The sequence below is a fragment of the Esox lucius genome, chromosome 12, assembly GCF_011004845.1.
Source record: "Esox lucius isolate fEsoLuc1 chromosome 12, fEsoLuc1.pri, whole genome shotgun sequence".
Lineage (NCBI taxonomy): Eukaryota > Metazoa > Chordata > Actinopteri > Esociformes > Esocidae > Esox > Esox lucius.
Window position 1 is genome coordinate 11,167,067 of NC_047580.1, and position 23,829 is coordinate 11,190,895.

A 23,829-nucleotide genomic window follows, 5' to 3' on the forward strand; every position below is an offset into this window, starting at 1 on the left:
AAATGTTATTGTCTGGGGTCCAAAAGACACCGAGTGTCACTACAAATGAAGACCATCAGAGGGTTATAATGTAGGCCGAAAATGAGCTTCCCCTCTTTGAAAGACAAGCAGCCGCCACTGGTATCTATCAATATAGGTGACGATAACTAGTGATGGCCATTCGAGGCTTCATCAGCGTTATTTTAGCAGCAGGATATTATGCTGGCAGCACTCAGATTTTCTTTATCACGATAAAAGCCATAATTGAAATGTATAAGGCAATGTACAGTGGGGAGAACAAGTATTTGATACACAGCCTGTAGAAGTCTGTAATTTTTATCATATGTACTCTTCAACTGTGAGTGAAGGAATCTAAAACAAAAATCCTGAAAATCACATTGTATGATTTTTAAGTAATTCATTAGCATTTTATTGCATGACATAAGTATTTTATACATCAGAAAAGCAGAACTTAATATTTGGTACAGAAACCTTTGTTTGCAATTACAGAGATCATACGTTACCTGTAGTTCTTGACCAGGTTTGCACACACTGCAGCAGAGATTTTGGCCAACTCCCCCATACAGATCTTCTCCAAATCCTTCAGGTTTTGGGGCTGTCGCTGGGCAATACAGACTTTCAGCTCCCTCCAAAGATTTTCTATTGGGTTCAGGTCTGGAGACTTGCTCTGCCACTCCTAAGTTGCCCTGGCTGTGTGTTTCGGGTCGTTGTCATGCTGGAAGACCCAGCCACGACCCATCTTCAATGCTCTTACTGTGGGAAGGAGGTTGTTGACAAAGATCTCGCAAATACATGGCCCCATCCATCCTCCCCTCAATACGGTGCAGTCGTCCTGTCCCCTTTGCAGAAAAGCATCCCCAAAGAATGATGTTTCCACCTCCATTCTTCAAGGTTGGGATGGTGTTCTTGGGGTTGTACTCTTCATTCGTCTTCCTCCAAACACGGTGAGTGGAGTTTAGACCAAAAAGCTCTATTTTTGTCTCATCAGACCACATGACCTTCTCCCATTCCTACTCTGGATCATCCAGATGGTCATTGGCAAACTTCAGACGGGCCTGGACATGCGCTGGCTTGAGAAGGGGGACCTTGCGTGCGCTGCAGGATTTTAATCCATGACGGTGTAGTGTGTTACTAATGGTTTTCTTTGAGACTGTGGTCCCAGGTCTCTTCAGGTCATTGACCAGGTCCTGCTGTGTAGTTCTGGGCTGATCCCTCACCTTCCTCATGATCATTGATGCCCGACAAGGTGAGCCTTGCATGGAGCCCCAGATCGAGGGAAATTGACCTTCATCTTGAACTTCTTCCATTTTCTAATAATTGCGCCAACAGTTGTTGCCTTCTCACCAAGCTGCTTGCCTATTGTCCTGTAGCCCATCCCAGCCTTGTGCAGGTCTACAATTTTATCCCTGATGTCCTTACACAGCTCTCTGGTCTTGGCCATTGTGGAGAGGTTGGAGTCGGTTTGATTGAGTGTGTGGACATGTGTCTTTTATACAGGTAACGAGTTCAAACAGGTGCAGTTAATACAGGTAATGAGTGGAGAACAGGAGGGCTTCTTAAAGAAAAATTAACATGTATGTGAGAGCTGGAATGCTTACTGGTTGGTAGGTGATCAAATACTTATGCAATAACATTTTAATTATTTTTTTAAAATCATACAATGTGATTTTCTGGCTTTAGATTCTGTCTCTCAGAGTTGAAGTGTACCTATGATAAAAATGACAGACCTCTAATTGTTTTGTAAGTAGGAAAACCTGCAAAATCGGCAGTGTATTAAATACTTGTTCTCCCCACTGTACATCATTACTCTGACTCTGAGCAGAGGTTAGAGGTCAAGAGAACAACCTTTCAAATGGAGAACAATCCTGCTGGCCATTGTGGAGAGGTTGGAGTCTGCTTGATTGAGTGTGTGGACAGGTGTCTTTTATACAGGTAATGAGTGGAGAACAGGAGGGCTTCTTAAAGAAAAACTAACAGGTCAGTGAGAGCTGGAATTCTTACCAGTTGGTAGGTGATCAAATTAATTATTCGGCAAAACATTTTCTGGATTTTTCATTCCATCTCTCACAGTTGAAGTGTACCTATGATAAAAATTACAGACCTCTACATGCTTTCTAAATAGGAAAACCTGCAAAATTGGCAGTGTATGAAATACTTGTTCTCCCCACTGTAGTTAACAAACTAGTCTGTGAAAAATGACAGACAAAATAACATTGGAACGGACATTCAACATAAAATGTTAACTATATTAACTTGTATAGTTTAATGATGGCTTTTAATTTGAAAAAGAAAATCTGGGTTAGCACTGCTAGTATCATATCCTGCTGATAGAAGAACGGTAATGAAGCCTCGGTTGGCCATCAGTAACGATAACTGACTTTTTTGTCAAATGAAAAGACGAGAGAATCGTGAAACCAGTGAAGTGTTTGTCTATCCTGAACAAATCCTAATATCCACCAGAACCGTTTTATTTTAGGCTTCCTATTACGCAGCTAGCGAAGTCTTTTGGTCCTGAACCTCGGGCATAATGCGTTTTGACTGTTGGGAGGCGAACGCGGGACCTGTTGTTCCTAACCACTACATTATCTAACACAGGGTAGTCAGTCAATCAGTAAGTAAGAGACATTCGCTCTTCTTTGCTGGCTCCGCTTACGCAGTCCGGCAAAAAACTGGTGCTGAATGCAAATATAGTTTCCTGAACTTGAACAAAATGTAAATACAGTATTGTTACTAAAATAAGTGTGTTATAGGCCTACACACTATAGCAGTGGTATTCAAATCTGGATCTCGAAGCCAGTTCCACTCCTCTCTTTCATTGCAGCCCTCTAATCAGGGACTTATTCAGACCTGGGACACCAAGTGGGTGAAAATAATGATGAGGTAGAACAGAAAACCAGCAGGCTCTGGACTTCATAGGGTAAGATTTGAATATCCCTGCGCTACAGTAAAATTGTCAGGGTTGATATCTTAGAAAGTTTACAGCCTTTACGTTATTTATTGACTACCATGTCTTTATCAATAAAATATTAACTGACTGGTTGGTTCACTTATTACACTATCGTTTCAAGTATGAAGTTTAATATAAGATACAAACACCCTCTTGTGGTGTATAAGGGAATCATGGGAATGGCACAGGCTGGGAATCATTAATCATGAAAAACACTTGATGGTTCTCTGTCACTGCTAGTCCTTTTCACTGCCAAATACAGTTTGTCAGATAACATGGAGTTCAGGGAGTGGAATGTATGTTAAAGAGACTGTTATTCAATATTTTCTTCAGTTAAGGAATATTATATTTTTTGTACTGTTACAAGTTTTTTTTACTTCAGAAGAACACTGGACAATTGTTTTAAATGAAAAGCATATCACTGCTGTGAATATGCAAGTGTAAATATTGAGCCATCTAGATAGCTACACATTAACAGTTACATTATTGGTAATTAATATAATTTTGTACTACAGTTTTAAATGTACCTGTGATTATCATGATATAAATGTGAAAACACGAGAGAGAAAGTATCAACTCTTAATTATTATAAATAATATCACATTGTGATGTCCGTGGCAATTCCCTGTCCTACATTTACATTTATTCCTTTACTAAGTGGGGCAATGAACACTCTTAACTCTATTATGCTGTTGCTATGACCAATATCATTCATGTTATTCTTGTTGCCTTCAGCTTAGGTCTGAGGGTGAATATTACAAATGAAGAGGAAAAGGAAGGGCAATTGTGTTGGTGAACAAAGCAGATTGTATATCTCCTTATAAGTTACAAAAAAAAAACATGCTCGAAACGTGAGGTTATTTTTAGAGCTCAAGGCCTTTGCGCCCGGATTCTCTTTGAAGAACATGCGCAGTGAAAGTCCACCAATAGAAAAAGTTCACGATCACCGTTAGCTTAGTGAATATTAAAGCGTTATAAAAATCTAAGTATACTACTGATTGTGTTATCTACATCGACACAGCATGCACATTGGCTATTGTCCTGACTTCACTGATAGTGTAGCGACGCTTTCTCAACTGATACCACGCCATTTGCGCTTCCGTTGTAACCATGAGGACAGGTAATATGTACACCAAAGATGCTGTTTATCACGGAAAACCGCAATCTACAAAAGTAACTTGTTTTATTAACTAAAAGAATCCGTCCCAAATACAATTGAATTACCTGTTGGATACAGACAGCAAGGAGGAATTCTCTCCGCACTCCATTTTTGAGACCTTTCCTTTTCTGCACACGGCAGACATTGTTCCGTATTTGACAATCAGCTGTCTGGAGACTGGCTTAAGCAGTGCATTTTGGGGTTTGTAGTTAAATGGCTCAGTAATATAAACACATGTCCAAGCAAAAGCCACCTAGAAAGACTCTTAGTACCAAAATGCCTTCCATGGGCCATGTGTCGACCTTTACCACATACGTTTAAATGTGGTTCTATTCAACAAGTCCTTCCTCCAGTTGTCGCAGATAATAATGTTTGCCACGCCGACAAGTCTATGTTACTTATATATATATATATATATATATATATAATATATATATATATAACATTATATATAAAATATCAAATTTGAAATTCATAAATTAATAATTTAATGTAATGCTATTTATGATGATACAAATGGATAAAGTAAACATGATGAACTGCGTGTATTCGGCAAATCATAAACGGAATTAGTCAACAACATATTTATTAATAAGTTGAGGGATACTAATGCACAGGTAATACAACAACTTTTCAAATGTTTAACAGTTCAGATTCAGAGGAGGTATAGTGCCTCATTAGTTAGCTTCAGATATGAACAAGTCCAACATAGGAAACAGAAGAAATAAAATGCCTCATTGAAAACATACCCAAATTGCAGATATTCTCATCAACATAAGCAAATGTTTTGCATCAAATTATCTGAAGCCTGTTAAGATTGTGAATGTTTGTAAGATAAAACGTTACGGGGGAAAATAGAATTTTGGTGAAAAAAGGGAAGACACTTTATCTATGGACTCCCAAGGTACAAAAGTCACACAACACACAGTCCAGACGACTAAAAAGCTCTGGCGACAACACTCCTAATTCAAGCCTATTTCATGGGATAGTAAGTGCACTAAATACAGAAACAAACACACGTACACACACTCCTCCTCGTCAACCTGTAGATGTCGACAAATGGATTCTCAATAAGTGTGTCCTGAAAAGCTCAATGTAATGTGCATCGTCAAACTTGTTAAAACAACAGTGTACCTCAACACAGACCATAACATTTGATGAACTTCAACTTGACCTTTTTTTCTTTTGTCACCAAGAATTGAAAAAAGCAACAATCTTAAGCAAACAAACAGATAATGGGTAGGTGAAATAAATTAGCCATTAAAGGTGTAAATTGCACGGGATATCAAGATATTAGCAAGCCAACATGACCAACAAAATATGATGTATTGCTGTACTATAATTGTTTTTGCAGTTTCTGCTGTATTCTATATTAGCTCAAACTGCAGGATATGTGTTTGCCACATCAAGGAAGACAGATATAACGTGAAATTAAGTATATTAGAATATACCATGGTAAGCAGTGCTAAAATATTATATTGTGAACACCTACATTTTTCAGGTAAACAATTGCAGTCAATATGACATAACCAATTTAACAAGCAACTAAGCATTGATACTGTGCCAAAGCTTGACACTGACGCTCAGTCATTTGCTTAATGTCATAATCAAAGGTTGGAATTCATTTGTAGCCTTGGGTATATTTATTTTAATATTTCTGGATTTGTAAATTTTTTTTTTTTTTAAATCACTGCAGATACAATTGAACTCCAGCCATAGTTCTCATTTTCTAGACAAAAGCCTAGTCACTAGACCAGAGTGAAGGACTAAGGTCTGAAGAAACATATTGAAAAGCACAAGTTACTCATCAGTACTTGTCAATCCAACCTCAGGTGTTCACTTATCAGACGTGAATACAACAATAATGGAACTTATTCAATAGCAATGCAATGTAACGTGCAATGATTCAATCCGGACACAGGCCTCTCACACTGGGAGATGGATAGCCTTTAGTCAGTTCTTTTTAAGACAATCCTCCCATAAAGTCAATAATGAATAAAACCCATTACTTGACCATTGGAAAATGAAATAAAATTGAAATGGTGATACTCAATTGCACTGGTGATATACAGTATATCAGCACAAATACCATAGGCTTTAAACAAATAATAATAAAGGGTTACGTTTTGTTGAGCACCTGTATTGGTAGGACATAAAGTAAAGGCATAAAGTCATACTTTTTAAGGAAGATTTGTGCCATATGAGCGAACAGCCTCACTGAAATGCACAATGTACCGAAAACTTCACTTCAAATATTCCCACTATTATGAGATTAACTGGATAATATACACACAATTGATTATAAAATAGATTTGCTGCTTTGAGAGAACAAGCTATTCTGCTCAGTTCATATAAATATAAATTAAACATTTCAGGGAATTTTATTTAAATCTAATTATTACTAGTTTTTTTGAATTCAAGTATCTACTTTTAGTATTTATTATAGATAAAATATGTATATTCTCTGATTGCACATGAGCATATTAATAAATTAAAGACATTTAATTTGGACTTCTGCCAGTCATGACTAAAATAGTCATGACTGGCAGAACAGTCTAAAATATGTAAAATTGCTGAGGGTCAGTTATGGCTTATTTGGGGTTTTTCGTTGATTAAGGTGGCACCATTACCTTTCTATGGAATCTAGTAGGAAAGCGGGCACTGAGATCTTAATCTACTTAATTTTGGGAAATTAGAGTTGTTTCCTTTTTAGTCAGCGTTACAAACATGGATATTGAGGGTTCTGTTTAAGTAAATCTTGCCCATAGACATGGATCTGTGGTCCCTTTTGTCTATACCAATTATGGTAAAGTTTTGAATTTAGGAGCACAGATCTGAGATATGTGACTAAGAGCAACTTCTTTGCAGAGAGTTGGGTGAAAGATAAGCAGTGCTCTTCAAGTGCAAAAAGATAAAACACAGAGAAGGGAGCAAAGGGTCGAGGGTTAAAGTGCAAGACAAGTCTTTTAGTGACAGGGAATAGGTCCCTTGAATACAACATCTAAACTAAAGCTTAATTTGCAGGGTTTTTTTTCAGTTTCATAAAATTGCATTATCTCCAAAGGGGCTTAATAATTTATATAAAAAGTCGGCTGCTGCTCCCTTTTCTAAGTTAGTTCATTCAGTCTAGGATATTTTTCAAGAGCAACCAGAGGCTAAAGTCACTGATCTCCAAAATGGCAACAACTCATTTGATTGTACTGCAGTGGTGCAACTACAGGAGCTCTTGTGAAATATTTTCCAACTGTTAGATTTAACATTTAGTCAATAATTTGTAACATCTGCAGTTGAAACCTACAGTAATTTCAACTAAATCTACATTTTCAAACTTTGTGGATAAACATTTAAAATGTCTTGGTATAGATATAGATTTTAGTGTAAAACTTTTAATTAACATCCCTAGTCATACGTGTACCCCAAGGGTAATAACTGTCTGAAATTCAATAAATTCACATTTTGTAAAAATTATTCTAATTTCCTATATTTCAATGTAAATGCTAGACATGAACAGAAAACACCCAACAAAGACTTAGCCACACCCTAATAATGCTGGAAAGAGTTAGATGTATGTGTTACAGTGTGACCTTTCATATATTTAAACTATGGATAGAAAGCCAAAGATAGAGACAAAAACAAATTAGCAAATCGCACCGTAGCAGACTGAGAAAAAAAAGCTATCCATTTTGGCGTTCAGCTGCCACAATAAAAAGCAAACAAGATGCCAAAGGGGAAAAAAATATTAACGCTGAGTGTGACTGCTTTAGACCTAATGTAACCTTCCCGCCTTGAAAATAGATGGATGACGTCATTGCTTTGAGTATATAGATATATAGATATTGTATATACAAAGTACAGTATATCCGTTGTAAAAACACCAGCAGTAAATTACCATGCTAATAGAATATCCTTTCAAAAATCTCGCAAACACAACATGAATCTACAGACATGTAGACGTAATATGTCAAATGCAACTGAAACTCTACTTTCGTTAAGAAAATGCTATTTATGTATAGATTGGGATTTTGAACTTTGATTACAATGAACCCCTGCTGTCAATAGCTTATCTGAAAGGTTACTTGGAATTGGAATGGAGAAAAAAAAGTTTATATCAGTAGATACAACGAGACACAAAACCGTACACAATATTGGATTAAAATAACAAAGATCAGACAAATCAAACACATTGTTTTCTTTACTTCTCTGTAGTTCTTTTTAGCTTCCTTGTCTGACGGTCAGTGAGGTGTCCAAAGTGTCTGTGAGCTGACTGGCATTATGTGGATGGATGGCGTCTTCTCCAGGTCATGTGTTAGTGAAAGACTGACTACTCGGATGAAGGGGAAACCCTCTTGGGCTTACCCCTCCTTGTGGTGGGATGGTTGGGCTGTCTGTTTAGTATCGGGCTCCCTGGGTTTCCCCTCTCTGTAGGGACTGTGACATGCGGATTGGCCTGGGCCATGTTCAGGGCATGGGTTGGGGTTGGGTTCGGGGTGGTTACTGAGTTTTGGGTGGCACCGAACAAAGTCTTTGTTTGGACAGGGTTGGCCTCAGGGGGGCGCTCTTTGGGCTTGCGGCCTCTTTTCTTTCCGGTGGTGGCTCCGTTCTTTATCTCGGATTTCTCTGGCCCTTGGTTATCCGGCGGATGGCTTTTATTGGTGCTGCTTGGAACCATGTGGCTGGAGGCTCGGAACCAGTTCTGCGTGATGTATGGAAATGTTGAGAGAGAGAGACAAGGGTTGACAACCACCTGTGTTTTAACATAAATCTGTCATGTATGACTGGGCATGTTTCATATGCTTAAAGTAACTGCACAGTATTTAATATTGCACATATATTTGCATAAAATATTGGCCATAATTATTTAATTATTTACAGGCTTCCTTCCAAAAATCTTTTTAAGTATGTTAAAAAAAACTCTTTGTAGAAATGTTGTGCAGAACCACAACAACAGAGTGGTGTGGGCGAATACCAGTCAAAACCGATTTTTGATTGAAATATTTTAATAGACTGGTGATTGGCCATCTCATTCTTCACTAGACTGCTGACTAGCCAACTCAAACTACTCATGACATCGTTCTTCTTTTTCATTGTCTTCATCATCCTTTTTTTTTATTGTTTGTTTGAGGTTGAGTTTGAAGTGGTTTCCCCCACCAATTGAAGCCTTTGCCACACTCAGTATACACAAGCATAGGACAATTGTATATATATTATATATGTATGTATATTATATATATATGACATATTATTTGTTCATATACAGTGTGTGTGTATATACAGTATCTCACAAAAGTGTGTACACCCCTAAAATATTGGCAAATATTTGATTATATCTTTTCATGTGACAACACTGAAGAAATGACACTTAGCTACAATGTAAAGTAGTGAGTGTACAGCTTGTATAACAATGTAAATGAGCTGTTCCCTCAAAATAACTCAACACACAGCCATTAATGTCTAAACGGCTGGCAACAAAAGTGAGTACACCCCTAAGTGAAAATGTCCAGATTGGGCCCAGTTGGCCATTTTCCCTCCCCGGTGTCATGTGACTCGTTAGTGTTACAAGGTCTCAGGTGTGAATGGGGAGAAGGTGTGTTAAATTTGGTGTCATCACTCTTACACTCCCTATTACTGGTCACTGGAAGTACAACATGGCACCTCATGGCAAAGAACTCTCTGAGGATCTGAAAAAAAGAATTGTTGCTCTACAGAAAGATGGCCTAGGCTAAAAGAAGATTGCCAAGACCCTGAAACTGAGCTGCAGCATGGTGGCCAAGACCATACAGCGGTTTAATAGGACAGGTTCCACTCAAAACAGGCCTTGCCATGGTCAACCAAAGAAGTTGAGTGCACATGCGCAGCGTCATATCCAGAGGTTGTCTTTGGGAAATAGACATATAAGTGCTGCCAGCACTGCTGCAGATGTTGAAGGGGTGGGGGGGTCAGCCTATCAGTGCTCAGACCATACGCCGCAAATTGGTCTGCATGGCTGTCGTCCCAGAAGGAAGCCTCTTCTAATGCTGAAGACAAGGACATGGATTACTGGAACCATAACCTGTGGTCTGATGAGACCAAGAAACTTATTTGGCTCAGATGGTGTCAAGTGTGTGTGGCGGCAACCAGGTGAGGAGTGGTGGTGAGAGTCAAGCATGGTGGTGAGAGTGTCATGGTCTGGGGCTGAATGAATACTGCCGGCACTGGGGAGCTACAGTTCATTGAGGGAACCATCAATGGCAACATGTACTGTGACATACTGACGCAAAGCATGATCCCCTCCCTTCTGAGACCGGGCCGCAGGGCAGAATTCCAACATGATAACGACCCCAAACACACCTACAAGACAACCACTGCCTTGCTAAAGAAGCTGAGGGTAAAGGTGATGGACTGGCCAAGCATGTCTCCAGACCTAAACCATATTGAGCATCTGTGTGGCATCCTCAAACGGAAGGTGGAGGTGCTCAAGAACTCTAACATCCACCAGCTCCGTGAGCTCTGGTGAACTCCATGCCCAAAAGGATTAAGGCAGTGCTTGAAAATAATGGTGGCCAAAAAAAATATTTACACTTTGGACCCAATTTGTTCATTTTCACTTAGGGGTGTACTCACATTTGTTGTCAGGGGTTTAGACATTAAAGGCTCTGTGCAAATTTACACTGTTATACAAACTGTACACTCACTACTTTACATTGTAGCAAAGTGTCATTTCTTCAGTGTTGTCACTTTTGTGAGATACTGTATACATAAATATATATATATGAAGGGATATGATGAAGGAAGGATCTAGTGTAGGATGAAGACAGGTATTGAACCCAGGTTTTCCTCAAGAAGTTGCATATGAGAATGGAGCCAGAGGTATTAACACTGAGCCATTGTTTATTTAAGTTAGTCTCACCAGTGGGTTATTGTTTATTTATGTTATTCTAACCAGTGAGTTAGTTTATTCATGTTATTCACACCAGTTGTTTATTGTTTATTTATGTTATTCTCACCAGTGAGTTATTGTTTATTTGTTAGTCTCACCAGTGAGTTATTGTTTATTTAAGTTAGTCTCACCAGTGAGTTATTATTTAAGTTAGTCTCACCAGTGAGTTATTATTTATTTAGGTTAGTCTCACCAGTGAGTTATTATTTATTTAAGTTAGTCTCACCAGTGAGTTATTATTTATTTAAGTTAGTCTCACCAGTGAGTTATTTTTTATTTAAGTTAGTCTCACCAGTGAGTTATTGTTTATTTAAGTTAGTCTCACCAGTGAGTTATTGTTTATTTATGTTATTCTCACCAGTGAGTTATTGTTTATTTATGTTATTCTCACCAGTGAGTTATTATTTATTTATGTTAGTCTCACCAGTGAGTTATTGTTTATGTTAGTCTCAACAGTGAGTTATTATTTATTTATGTTAGTCTTACCAGTGAGTTATTGTTTATGTATGTTAGTGTCACCTGCGAGTGTGTCTTGCTGATATGGTACTTGACTCCACTCTCTGAGCTGAACTCCTTCTGGCACAGTAAGCAGGTGTACTTCCCTGCATCGCCCCCTGCCTGCAGCACACAGAAACACACCTCAGTGAGTATCAAGTTGTTCCTAAACACTAAAATGGGTCAGATATTGTTTAATGCATTTTAGTTACACTGCTCCTGGCATGTTTTTGTACCGCCAAACAAAACAAAGTAGTTACAATATGTTTTTGCCATACCAAACGAAACAGGGAGGGGACCAACTGAACTTGTTTTGATGTAACATTTTGCAACTGCAATGATTTATTTGGTGGAATGAATACACACCTCTGATGTCCCTACCTGGTTACAGTTGGCTAGATGAGCTTTGAGTCCGGACACACTGGAGTAAACAGCTTCACAGCTCTAAAAGTGGAAAGGCACAGTATGCTACAAAAACAGTAAACATCTGTAGAGCCTGCTGAACTCAGTCTTGGCATTTGTAAAAGCAACAGGCTTATTTAACATGCAGGATCTATCCAAGAATGGTTTAAAGTACAGAAAAAGTCCAGTGGTTCTTACTCCATTGGAGCAGCAAATGAAGCCTTTCTCTTTGACCTCATTCTTCCAGCTCTCCAGCAGCGTGGGACTAAACTTTGGAAGGCCAGGACGAGTGTAGTTTAACTGGAGGAGAACAGGGATGACATGTTCAGTGTGTGCGTGTGTGTGTGTGCGTGTGTGTGCGTACAGTTTGTGTCATACCCTCTTGCTGTCCGGTACCAGGTCGTCTTTGATGCGGCGCTTGGTGCCCCAGTCCTTGGCTAGCTCATCCTCGGCTATCTCCTGGAGGTGGAACACCGCAACCTGGGCCGACCGACGTCTCACCCTGCCGCTTGGGGTCCTCTCAAAGTCCTCCCCCAGACTCTCGCTCTGCCCACCGTGCTCTTTCTCCCTCTCCACTCCATCCTTCTCCTTCTCTGTTTGAGCGGACGACTCTGGACACTTCTCTTTTTGCTTCCCATCTCTCTCCATGGGGTTCGGTTCCCTCTTTCCTGGAGGTTGTGTCTGGGACTCGTCTGTGCTCACCTGGAGGATGAAGGTGGGGGGGTGGGGGGGCCAACATGTCCTGGTTCAATGAGGGGAGTATTCAAAGCAATTCTACCAATTACTATTGGTGTAATAATAATACATCTTTAAAAAAGAGTAGAGGGGATACAATTTTGTTAGGGATGCACCAATACCAATAACAGTCGGCCGTGTACTGGGCCGATACTGGGCTTGTGTACTTGTACTCATAGAAATATGTCGATCCCACGTGCCCATACCCCGTCATGGAAACATTAAGTGACACTCAATGGTTGTGTCGCCTCTGGCCACATAAATATAGAACTCAGATTGGTAGAACGGGAAGCCAGAGATGTCAGCAATGACACAAGTGGAGTGCAAGCTCTGCTCTGCGAAATGGTCAAGAGGAGGAAAGTGAAAACACTCATTTAACACAAGCAATTGGCTACTTGCACTCAGGGTGGTGACGTACGTCCCTTTTACTATAATACTGCTGGCCTGTTTCCGGCACGCGTTAGTTGTCTGACGGTGCAAGTTTAGCTAGACATATAAACATGATTGTGACTCTGCAAAATATATTTTGGAATGTATTTTTTCAGAAACACATGAAGAAATATTCAGACCATTGCTCTGTACCTCACTGTGCACTTCATCTACTCAACTGAATGGGGTTAGTATGCATGGCTTCCCGCTTGACGGTGAGCTGAAGAAGCAGTGGCCGGGACCACTTCACTATACTACAGTCCAGTCTAAAGCATGCAGCAGGCATTTCACCACAGACCAGCTAGTTCAGGGCTGCCCAACCCTGTTCCTGGAGATCTACTGTCCTGTAGTTTTTTTTTTTTTTCAACTCTAATTCAGCACACCTGATTCCAATAATTGCGCATTAAAAGAGGAGGGGTTTCCATCATTCTCCCTTCTTTTAACTTGACAAAAAAGTCAGTTCTCATCACCTACATTGACGAATGACGGAAAAATTTAGTTCCGCTCGCAATCGCTTAGCATTAGATCATTTTGTCATGCATAAACATCACGCCAAGTTTGAATATTTAGCTAGACACCACTAACCATTGTGTTAAACTGACTAAATTTAGCAAATAGCATCAATGAACTGTATGGCTTTTTCCACTGGCCGTTTTAACATCGTATTAGCCAGTAAAAGGCCTACTAGTATCTTAAGTCATAAGAATTAAGCAATTGCTAGCGAAACTGAAGTCGAATTTTACACTGACAAAGCTATTTCATTTCATGGCACAACAACGTTTGTTTTTCATTTGTGATAAAGCACTTGTACTCTGTCTGAAAAAAAGTGCTATCGGTGCCTCCCTAAATTTTGTTATACACTTAAACTAGCTCAATATATTCACCTAATCAAGAGTGTGGTAATTAGTCGGCAGTATTCAATCAGTACTGCTAGCTCTGGGGTAGTTTATATAAATGAAATGGCTGGAGGTCATAGAGGATGTTTGAAAACCCCTAGAATACAGGAAGGAAACTTCACAGCCATTTTTCCTAACTCCAGTCTTGGAGTACCTCCACCAACACCCCAGACCAATGTAACTGAATCAACCTAACTGGTCCTCAAACCTTCAGTTAGATAAATTAGGGTGAATATGGTTGGTTTGATAAATATATACAAGTTCTCTCCGTACCCCTCTGACGGAGGAGTTGCTAGTGGTGCTGGAGGTGCTGATGTTGTTGTTAGTGGTGGTGTTGGTGGTGCTGTGTGTGGGGTTGGGCGCCGGGTGCTCAGAGCGGAGGTGGTAGTCTCTGCCGGCCTTGGAGCGGTAGGTCTTCCCACAGTGTTGACACAGAAACACGGGCTTGTCCTCCTCTGACAGCTCTCTGCCACAGCGCTTCTGATGGTACTGGTACCCCATGAGGCTGGAGAAGTGGGCCGAGCAGCCCTGTCAGTGTGAGCGTGAGTAACAGCAAAAAGGGGAGAAACACAAAGTTCACATTAGACTTGAAAATTATCAAAAATAATGAGCAACCAACAAGTATAAGGCAACCAGGTGCACTAGGGTTGTAATTTTGCTCAGGAATAAATGTGATCTATGCCATGACTGCTGGTTGGATTGGTTGGAGCTGGGAATCAACACATTTCTTCCTTTTTAACACTGGGAATCAAAGTGTGCACAAATATCACAGTGTCTCTATTTCTTAGTCAATGAATTGATTGTCTCACTGACATAAACAGACCATTGTCAACATTCAGCCATATTTGCAGGGGTTTCAGAGAAAATGACATGGAAGTGGAACATAGATGGAGCACGTTCATGGATGAAGTGAAGTTACTGTAAATGTCTCAATGTCCCCCGTCCACCTTCATTCCACTGTGAAAAATTGTTAAAAGAGTGTTGACGTGTATTTGGGCAGAATGACAAAGCTAGAGAAGGTTTGGTGGAGATGGGGGACTGTACCAACAAAATAGAGTGAGAGTCCTGGGAGAAGAGAGAAAAGAAGAGGAAAGAGTAAGAAGGGGGAAATAGAAAGAAAATAAAAAGGGAAAAAAAGGCAAAGAAGAAAGCGTAGTGGAATAAAACAAGAGCGTGAAGGCGGAGGAGAGCACATACCTTGCTGGGACACTTGATTCGTCCCATCTGTTTCAGGACTCTGCGTAGCCTCTCTCTCTCCTCCTGCCCGTCCCCCGCCTGGCACTCGCTCCCCAAGGCCTGGTGGGGCGGAGGAGACGCAGCGTCACCAGCACACTAAAAACCTCCCCCATTCAAAACCGGGTCCCGGAAAATGTGTTTTTCATAGAAGGAGTTAGGGACGCTGCCAGGATGATTAAATGGTCTCATGGCAAGGCTCGTTACTCAAGGCATGTTTACCACAAATGTCATGCTAATGTTTTCGCCAAGGTGTTTATAAGCAGGGGGGGAAAAAAATCGACTGTGATAAAAACAATTGCTGATGGCAAATGAAGGAAAGACGGCTGGGGGAGGGAGGGGGGGGGGGTTGACTGCAAAAACGGACAGAAAAATTATCTGGATTGAAATGCATCTTAATTGGCAACCTTGGTTTTGCCTTCTGTCGTGTTTTTAAGATCCGTACAAATGAAATAGAGGTAGTCACTTGACACTTCAGATAGAACCCCAGTCTGCGAGGGAGAGGAGAGGGATAAGATGTCAGCCCCGAGGAATACATGTCATTCCCACATTACGGTACAGTACAGCCATTAATGTCCCAGCCGGGCCCCCAGGCTAAAGAACAAACTCCCATCAGCCTGAGATTCACCACTAGCATTTATTTAAAACCTATATCAGTCATGGGGGTGAGGTGGGGCTGAGAGAGTGAAGACAGTTAAATGGGTTACCACTCGGCAAAGCCACAAAGAAAGATGGAATACCAGGGCACACGCTCAGGACGTGAATAGACCAGCTGCCAGCTGTTTTAACCGTCATTTTCAACCAGTCCCTGACTGGAATACCGACGTGTTTCAATCACAATAGGCTTTGAAGGGCTGAACATGGCTCACACCATCATTCTAGATACTCAAGACCAACTCCGAATCACATACCGACCCAACACATGATGTGTGTGTTGTACTTCACGATGCCCTGTCCCATACCTGTGTGTAGGAATGTTCAGCGCTCAACACCGTTGTTCCCTCTAAGCTCAGTCATTAACTTCAGGACCGTGAGACTTAACACCCCCCTCCACCACTGGGTTCTTGCCTCCGACCAGGTGCTTGGTTTCCCTTCTGTACTTCCTGGTTACCCCAAGACTGCATTGGCGTGCTTATCTCTAACACCATCATGATGTTTGGTTATAGGTCGGATTACAGATGATGAAACAGCCTATGTGGAAGAGGTCAGAGACTTGGCAGGGTGGGGCCTGGGACAACAGTCCTCATTGTCAGCAAGACAAAGGAGCTGATCGTTGACTACAGGAAACTGACTGAGCATGCCCCCATTGACATCGACAAGACTGAAGTGGAGCTGGTCGTGGACTACAGGAAACTGACGGAGCATGCCCCCATTGACATCGACAAGACTGAAGTGGAGCTGGTCGTGGACTACAGGAAACTGACGGAGCATGCCCCCATTGACATCGACAAGACTGAAGTGGAGCTGGTCGTGGACTACAGGAAACTGACGGAGCATGCCCCCATTGACATCGACAAGACTGAAGTGGAGCTGGTCGTGGACTACAGGAAACTGACGGAGCATGCCCCCATTGACATCGACAAGACTGAAGTGGAGCTGGTCGTGGACTACAGGAAACTGACGGAGCATGCCCCCATTGACATCGACAAGACTGAAGTGGAGCTGGTCGTGGACTACAGGAAACTGACGGAGCATGCCCCCATTGACATCAACAAGACTGAAGTGGAGCTGGTCGATGGTTTCAATTTCCTTGGTGCAAACATCACTAAGAAATCAATGTAATACATCACATTTAAAGAACCTCTATAAAAAAAACTGTATAGTAATGTAGAGCAGTGGGATAAAATCAACAAACGATAGAATCATAGCAGAAAAGAAAAGCTACATATTTAAGCATGAGCCGAGTGAGGTCTGCGCCAACATAAGTGGGAACACCGGACTGGGCATTTGCTGTTTGAGTTGGTGGTTGCAGGTGGCGAATGTGGAGGACAAATGTGCAGAAAATGTGGGAGAGTTATTAGACAGCAAGGCCATGGAGGGCCGTGTAATGCCTGGGTAATGCAGAATTTGACCCCGGCATCTGAGTCTTGCTGGAGCTTTTCCAGGGCTTTGCAGGACCCCCAAAATAGGATTCTTATGCAATAGTCAAGACGTTACATTTATGAGTTTCTCCACCACCCGAAAGGGATGAACAGAGTCGGGGGATATTTCAGAGGTGGAAGAAGCAGATATAGTCATGAAGAGAGTAGGGTTCAGCCTGCTACCCAGAATGACCTCTGAGGATGGGCAGAGCACAAGTCAATGGGAAGCACAAGAGAACTTGCTTTTTTGACCAGAGCTTTGGGAGAGTCGTTTCACTGTTCAGTTTGGTGTAGATGTACTATATCTGGGTGTTATCTAGTCTCACATAGCCAGACATTGGGTAACAACACAAAGTTCGGTAACAACAAAATATTTTCTTGCAGATTTGGAAAATGGAGAAAAAAAACTTGATCTAGGGACTGTTTCTTATAGACCAACAACTTTCACAACAAATCACAAATTTGAATAGGCAGGGCTTTCAAGGTCCAGTCCTTGTTTCTTTAGGATGAGGGTGAATGCAGACAATTTTTGTGAAAAATAAATCTGAGTCATTCAGCAGGGAGGAATTCAGTGTCATCTACAAGAGAAAAGGGAAACTAGGCATGCCTTCTGTAAAGATCCAGTGGACCAATGCAGGCTTTAGACCAGGTGACCAACTCTGTGATGTTGCCTGCATCAACAAAGAAAAGTAAACCATGTGGGAGGGAGACCAGACATTTTCTGCATTACTCTAAAACGCCATTAAGGTGGGAGGAATCCACAGGACTAAACAATCAATTCATTGATTGTTGAAGAAAGGGATGGGATTGCCGTGGCCGTTATAGATGAGGTTAGAGTAAGATGTTACTCAGTATATGCATCAGAGTTGTTAAAGGCATATACAGTATCTCACAAAAGTGAGTACACCCCTCACATTTTTGTAAATATTTGATTATATCTTTTAATGTGACAACACTGAAGAAATGACACTTCGCTACAATGGAAAGGAGTTCAAAATAACTCAACACACAGCCAATAATATTTAAACTGTTGGGAACAAAAGTGAGTACACCCCTAAGTGAAAATGTCCAAATTGGGCCCAAAGTGTCAATATTTTGTGTGGCCACCATTATTTTCCAGCGCTGCCTTAACCCTCTTGGACATGGAGTTCACCAGAACTGCACATGTTGCCATTGAAGTCCTCTTCCACTCCTCCATTACGACATAACAGAGCTGGTGGATGTTGGAGACCTTGCGCTCCTCCACCTTCCATTTGAGAATGCCCCAAAGATGCTCAATAGGGTTTAGGTCTGGAGACATGCTTGGCCATTTCATCACCTTCACCCTCAGCTTCTTTAGCAAGGCAGTGGTCATCTTGGAGTTGTTTTTAGGGTCGTTATCATGTTGGAATACTGCCCTGCGGCCCAGTCCCCCAAGGGTACATGTTTGTCACAGTACATGTTGGCATTCATGGTTCCCTCAATGAACTGTAGCTCCCCAGTGCCGGCAGCACTCATTCAGCCTCAGATCATGACACTCTCACCACCATGCTTGACTATAGGCAAGGCACACTTGTCTTTGTAGTCCTCACCTGGTTAACACTAACGAATCTCATGACACAGAGGAGGGAAAATGGCTACTTTTGGACATTTTCACTTAGGGGTGTACTCACTTTTGTTGCTTAGTGGTTTAGACATTGATGGCTGTGTACACTCACTACTTTACATTGTAGCAAAGTGTAATTTCTTCAGTATTGTCACATGAAAGATTAATCAAATATTTGCAAAAATGTGAAGGGTGTACTCACTTTTGTGAGATAATGTAAGCCTCTGAGTGGACTGTGAGAATAGTTTTTCTATACAGTTTTTCAGTCAGTCGACTTGGAATGCAGGTTGGTGGTGAATAAGGGAGTAGGTCAGGAGACGAAGACCTTCCAAGTTTTTAAGGTGGCAACAGAGTCAAGGCTGGAGGAGAGCAGTGTGTCTTAGTGATACACCAGCACCTCGGATAAGCAGATCTGGGTTGCTGTGCGTTTCACTGTAAATTACACAGTACAGCTGGTCAGAGTTGGCCAGAGGAGGGGGCTGAACACACAAGGTCCAGGACATGACCTGTGGTGGGTGGAGAAACTGTACATGCTGTGGGATATTAAAACAGTTCTGGAAAAATGGGAAGGAGGCAGCAAAGGCACAATTGTTGGAGTGGACATGGAAGTGAAACAACAGGAAGCGTGGCAGGTGATATGGAGCAAACATACATGAGGGTTATTATTCATGTACACAACTTCTACAATTTCTACTGTCTAATCCTGTTGGTTGGAAAATGTACTACTACTACTACTGTTGTTTACGAAGCACGCGACTAATGCAATTGGATCTGACTTGAAAGAAGAAGGGGTGAGAGAGTGAGAGGTAAAAATACAGAGTGGGAAAGGGCAAGATAGATACATAGTGAGATAGTGAGAGGAAGAGGGAGAGAGAATGGAAGACGGAGGGAGAACATTTGAGATTGGGAGGGACAAAGTGGGAGAAAGAGATTGAAAAGGCAGAAATAAGAATGTATTATAGATAGAAAGCAAAAATCAGTGGAGGCCACTGTGTTGAACTGGCAGTTACAACAAGGTCAAAGGCAGAAGGCGACCTCTGTTGGTCTGTCATATCCTGCTGTAATTTCCCACGCTGCACTGGGACTCATGACTGATTTTATACACACACTGGACACGCACATACACACATTATGTACTCTGCTTATACTGTCTTGCAATTATCATCACTCTAATAAAATAGTTTTTTTTATGCATTTTAATTGAATGCAGTATAATCAACGGTATGTTGTCTAGAGTAGTTCTGTACTCTGTCTTATGTTTGATGTTTTACGTGGACCTCAGGAAGAGTAATAGCTGCGTGCCTAATAGCTAATGTGGATGCTAATAAACTAAAATCATTTTTAATGAACTATCCGGTTGCTTATCCTTACCAATTTGTACATTCATCTCCACTATTTTATACCCCTGTACATTCAGACAGTAGCAGTTACAACAACAAGGTCAAAGCCAGCTGGTGACCTCTGTTGTTTTGTCATATCCTGCTGTGAGTTCCCACGCTGCACTGGGACTCAGCCATGTACAGAATAGCAAAAAGGCCACTACTGCAGGTAATGCAGAACAAAAAAAAAAACAGTTTTTTAGAGAGACGTTTTGAATTATTCAACAAAATTCTTTGTAGAGCCCTTCCACTAATGCAGTTGGAGGCCCACGCTGTTATCTTAATGAATCTCTGTTCTGGCCACCAGAAAGTCATGTGCAGAGACTGGAGACAAATAAGGGGTCCTAAACAGTTGTACTTCTATTGTTTGGGGGGGGATCTATGGCAAAGCTGAACTGAATAAAGTGTTTTCACATACACACATCCTTAAGACACACACATGCGGAGTCCCAGATTTGACAGGAAGAATCATGTAATTTTCACTGAAAAAAAATCATCAAGTGATTTAGCAATCACCCTGATTTTGGCTACATTAAAGATGAACCCTCGTCCCATGATCGCCCCATTTAAAGTACCGAGCTCCTTAAAAAACACTGTTCTAAAATGGTGACCTGACATTGTCTAAGTGACCTCACCCTGTACCAGACGCATCACCACCAACTACAATCCCAACGAGGTTCAGGCGTGGAGCAGCTTGTTTTGGGGAAGGGCGTGCACTGATCCCCCTGTTTTAATAGGCTAGTAGTAGTTGTCACTCTAATTTTGTCATCAAACCAATGATTAGTTTGCGAGATTTTCCTTTTTAGCTAATAGAGATATCAGGAGGATGATCACGTGACAGGAGCGCACCTTTCACATTAACTGCCGTCACACTGCATACTCAAAGGTTAATAGCTTTCTTCAAGTACCTGCAGAAAGCCGTATTGCTCCAGAAAGCCCGAAGGAACAATGCTTCAATCCCAAGGAGATTGTAAGGATCACAACTAGGTGGCTATTGTAAAGTTAGCTAAGTGGCATGTAATGTTAAATATTCACCGATCGTAATGAACGCAAACCTTTTTTAGACTCTTTTTAACCAGATGGGAGCTGGTGTTAATAAAGTTAAGTTCCTATTGCTGATTGATACATATCAGAAGACTTACCCTAAGTGAGTTTCTGCTGTATTACCATATTGCCAGCGGTAATACTTAAATCGAGTACTTACTTTGAGTAGTACCAGAGAAGTGACTTGTAGTACACACAGTATAAGTGATAACCACCTGGATGTCAGCCATACAAGCAGGTGTTTCGTCCTGGTACACAATGTTCCTTTAAGGTTGTAAAGAACCTAGTGGATCTACCGATCATCATATTATCTTTAACAGAGGTGCTCATCCAAGTGGAAGGGACTACTAACACAACAATGCGGTTAGCAGTTCTAGTACAACCTTAAGGCAAATGTACTAGCACACACTGATTATGAGCAATAAAAGAAGCATAAGATAGGGAAGAGGTACTATTCTGAATAAGTAATGTTAGTGCACGCAGCATGTGTAAAAAGTAACTAGCGTTACTGTAACCAATATCAGGGTGACTGATAAATCAATCGATGAAGAAATAACTAAATGATAGTGCAAAACACATCTAGACATGCTCATGTGAGTGCGACGCCACTTTGACATGAGCTTTAACCCTCTGGGACTTCGTACATACATTCTTAAGACACACCCTTCAAACAATTAATTACGACAACTAGACAAGCTGACACTGGGGAGTAAAAGCTACAGGAATCTATGCTACAGGAACCAGTAGGTGTAGTAGTCATTTGGCGTCTACGTAAATCATCACATTTGTCACTCCACATATCTAGGTAGCTTATTACTGGGTCATGGGGTCAGAGGTGTAACCTAGCCCCTCTGACCTACAGTGGGCAGAACAAGTATTTGATAACCTGCCGATTTTGCAGGTTTTCCCACTTACAAAGCATGTAGAAGTCTGTCATTTTTATAATAGGTACTCTTCAACTGTGAGTGACGGAATCTAAAACAAAAGTCCAGAAAATCCCATTGTATGATTTTTAAGAAATTAATTTGCATTTTATTGCATGACATAAGTATTTGATACATCAGAAAAGCAGAACTTAATATTTGGTACAGAAACCACTGCAGCAGGGATTTTGGCCCACTCCTCCATACAGACCTTCTCCAGATCCTTCAGGTTTCGGGGCTGTCGCTGAGCAATATGGACTTTCAGCTCCCTCCAAAGATTTTCTATTGGGTTCAGGTCTGGAGACTGGCTAGACCACTTCAGGACCTTGAGATGCTTCTTACGGAGCCAGTCCTTAGTTGCCCTGGCTGTGTGTTTCGAGTCGTTGTCATGCTGGAAGACACAGCCACGACCCATCTTCAATGCTCTTACTGAGGGAAAGATCTCGCGATACATGGCCCCATCCATCCTACCCTCAATATGGTGCAGTCGTCCTGTCCCCTTTGCAGAAAAGCATCCCCAAAGAATGATGTTTCCACCTCCATGCTTAACGGCTGGGATGTTGTTCTTGGGGTTGTACTCATCCTTCTTCTTCCTCCAAACACGGCTAGTGGAGTTTAAACCAAAAGCTCTATTTTTGTCTCATCAGACCACATGACCTTCTCCCATTCCTACTCTGGATCATCCAGATGGTCATTGGCAAACTTCAGACGGACCTGGACATGCGCTGGCTTGAGCAGGGGGACCTTGCGTGCGCTGCAGGATTTTAATCCATGTCGGCGTAGTGTGTTACTTATGGTTTTCTTTGAGACTGTGGTCCCAGCTCTCTTCAGATCATTGACCAGGTCCTGCCGTGTAGTTCTGGGCTGATCCCTCACCTTCCTCATGATCATTGATGCCCCACAAGGTCAGATCTTGCAGGGAGCCCCAGACCGAGGGAGATTGACCATCATCTTGAACTTCCTCCATTTTCTAATAATTGTGCCAACAGTTGTTGCGTTCTCACCAAGCTGCTTGCCTATTGTCCTGTAGCCCATCCCAGCCTTGTGCAGGTCTACAATTTTATCCCTGATGTTCTTACACAGCTCTCTGATCTTGGCCATTGTGGAGAGGTTGGAGTCAGTTTGATTGAGTGTGTGGACAGGTGTCTTTTATACAGGTAACGAGTTCAAACAGGTGCAGTTAATACAGGTAATGAGTGGAGAACAGGAGGGCTTCTTAAAGAAAAATTAACAGGTATGTGAGAGCCGGAATGCTTACTGGTTGGTAGGTGATCAAATACTTATGTTATGCAATAAACTTTGAATTATTTATTAAAAAATCATACAATGTGATTTTCTGGATTTTCTGGCTTGAAATTCCGTCTCTCAGAGTTGAAGTGTACCTATGATAAAAATGACAGACCTCTAATTACTTCGTAAGTAGGAAAACCTGCAAAATCGGCAGTGTATTAAATACTTGTTCTCCCCACTGTACATCATTACTCTGACTCTGAGCAGAGGTTAGAGGTCAAGAGAACAACCTTTCAAATGGAAAACAATCCTGCTGGCTACTAACTCACAACTGAGTAACTTCCCACTAACATGTAGCTGATCTAACTTCCAAGT

The 23,829-nt window shown here is 41.4% G+C and overlaps 2 protein-coding genes across 7 annotated transcripts in view; both read right to left on the reverse strand.

The window, feature by feature from the left end:
• uckl1b (uridine-cytidine kinase 1-like 1b) overlaps window positions 1–4,294 on the reverse strand; it is a 35,546-nt gene extending 31,252 nt beyond the window's left edge. For both annotated transcript variants that reach the window (XM_010875832.4, XM_010875833.4), the window contains exon 1: window positions 4,172–4,294. In XM_010875832.4, the coding sequence (XP_010874134.1) occupies window positions 4,172–4,251 (80 nt within the window). In that variant the 5' untranslated portion in view covers window positions 4,252–4,294. The remainder of the gene's footprint in view (window positions 1–4,171) is intronic.
• A 1,499-nt stretch (window positions 4,295–5,793) lies between these two features.
• znf512b (zinc finger protein 512B) overlaps window positions 5,794–23,829 on the reverse strand; it is a 51,753-nt gene continuing 33,717 nt past the window's right edge. For 3 of the 5 annotated variants that reach the window (XM_010875826.4, XM_010875827.4, XM_010875825.4), the window contains exons 12-18: window positions 15,177–15,275; window positions 14,253–14,507; window positions 12,298–12,621; window positions 12,118–12,219; window positions 11,884–11,961; window positions 11,542–11,640; window positions 5,794–8,799 (exon numbers count right to left, since the gene is read on the reverse strand). In XM_010875826.4, coding sequence (XP_010874128.1) covers window positions 8,428–8,799; window positions 11,542–11,640; window positions 11,884–11,961; window positions 12,118–12,219; window positions 12,298–12,621; window positions 14,253–14,507; window positions 15,177–15,275 — 1,329 coding nt within the window. In that variant the 3' untranslated portion in view covers window positions 5,794–8,427. The remainder of the gene's footprint in view (window positions 8,800–11,541; window positions 11,641–11,883; window positions 11,962–12,117; window positions 12,220–12,297; window positions 12,622–14,252; window positions 14,508–15,176; window positions 15,276–23,829) is intronic. The other 2 variants (XM_010875828.4, XM_010875829.4) reach the window with 1 other exon arrangement.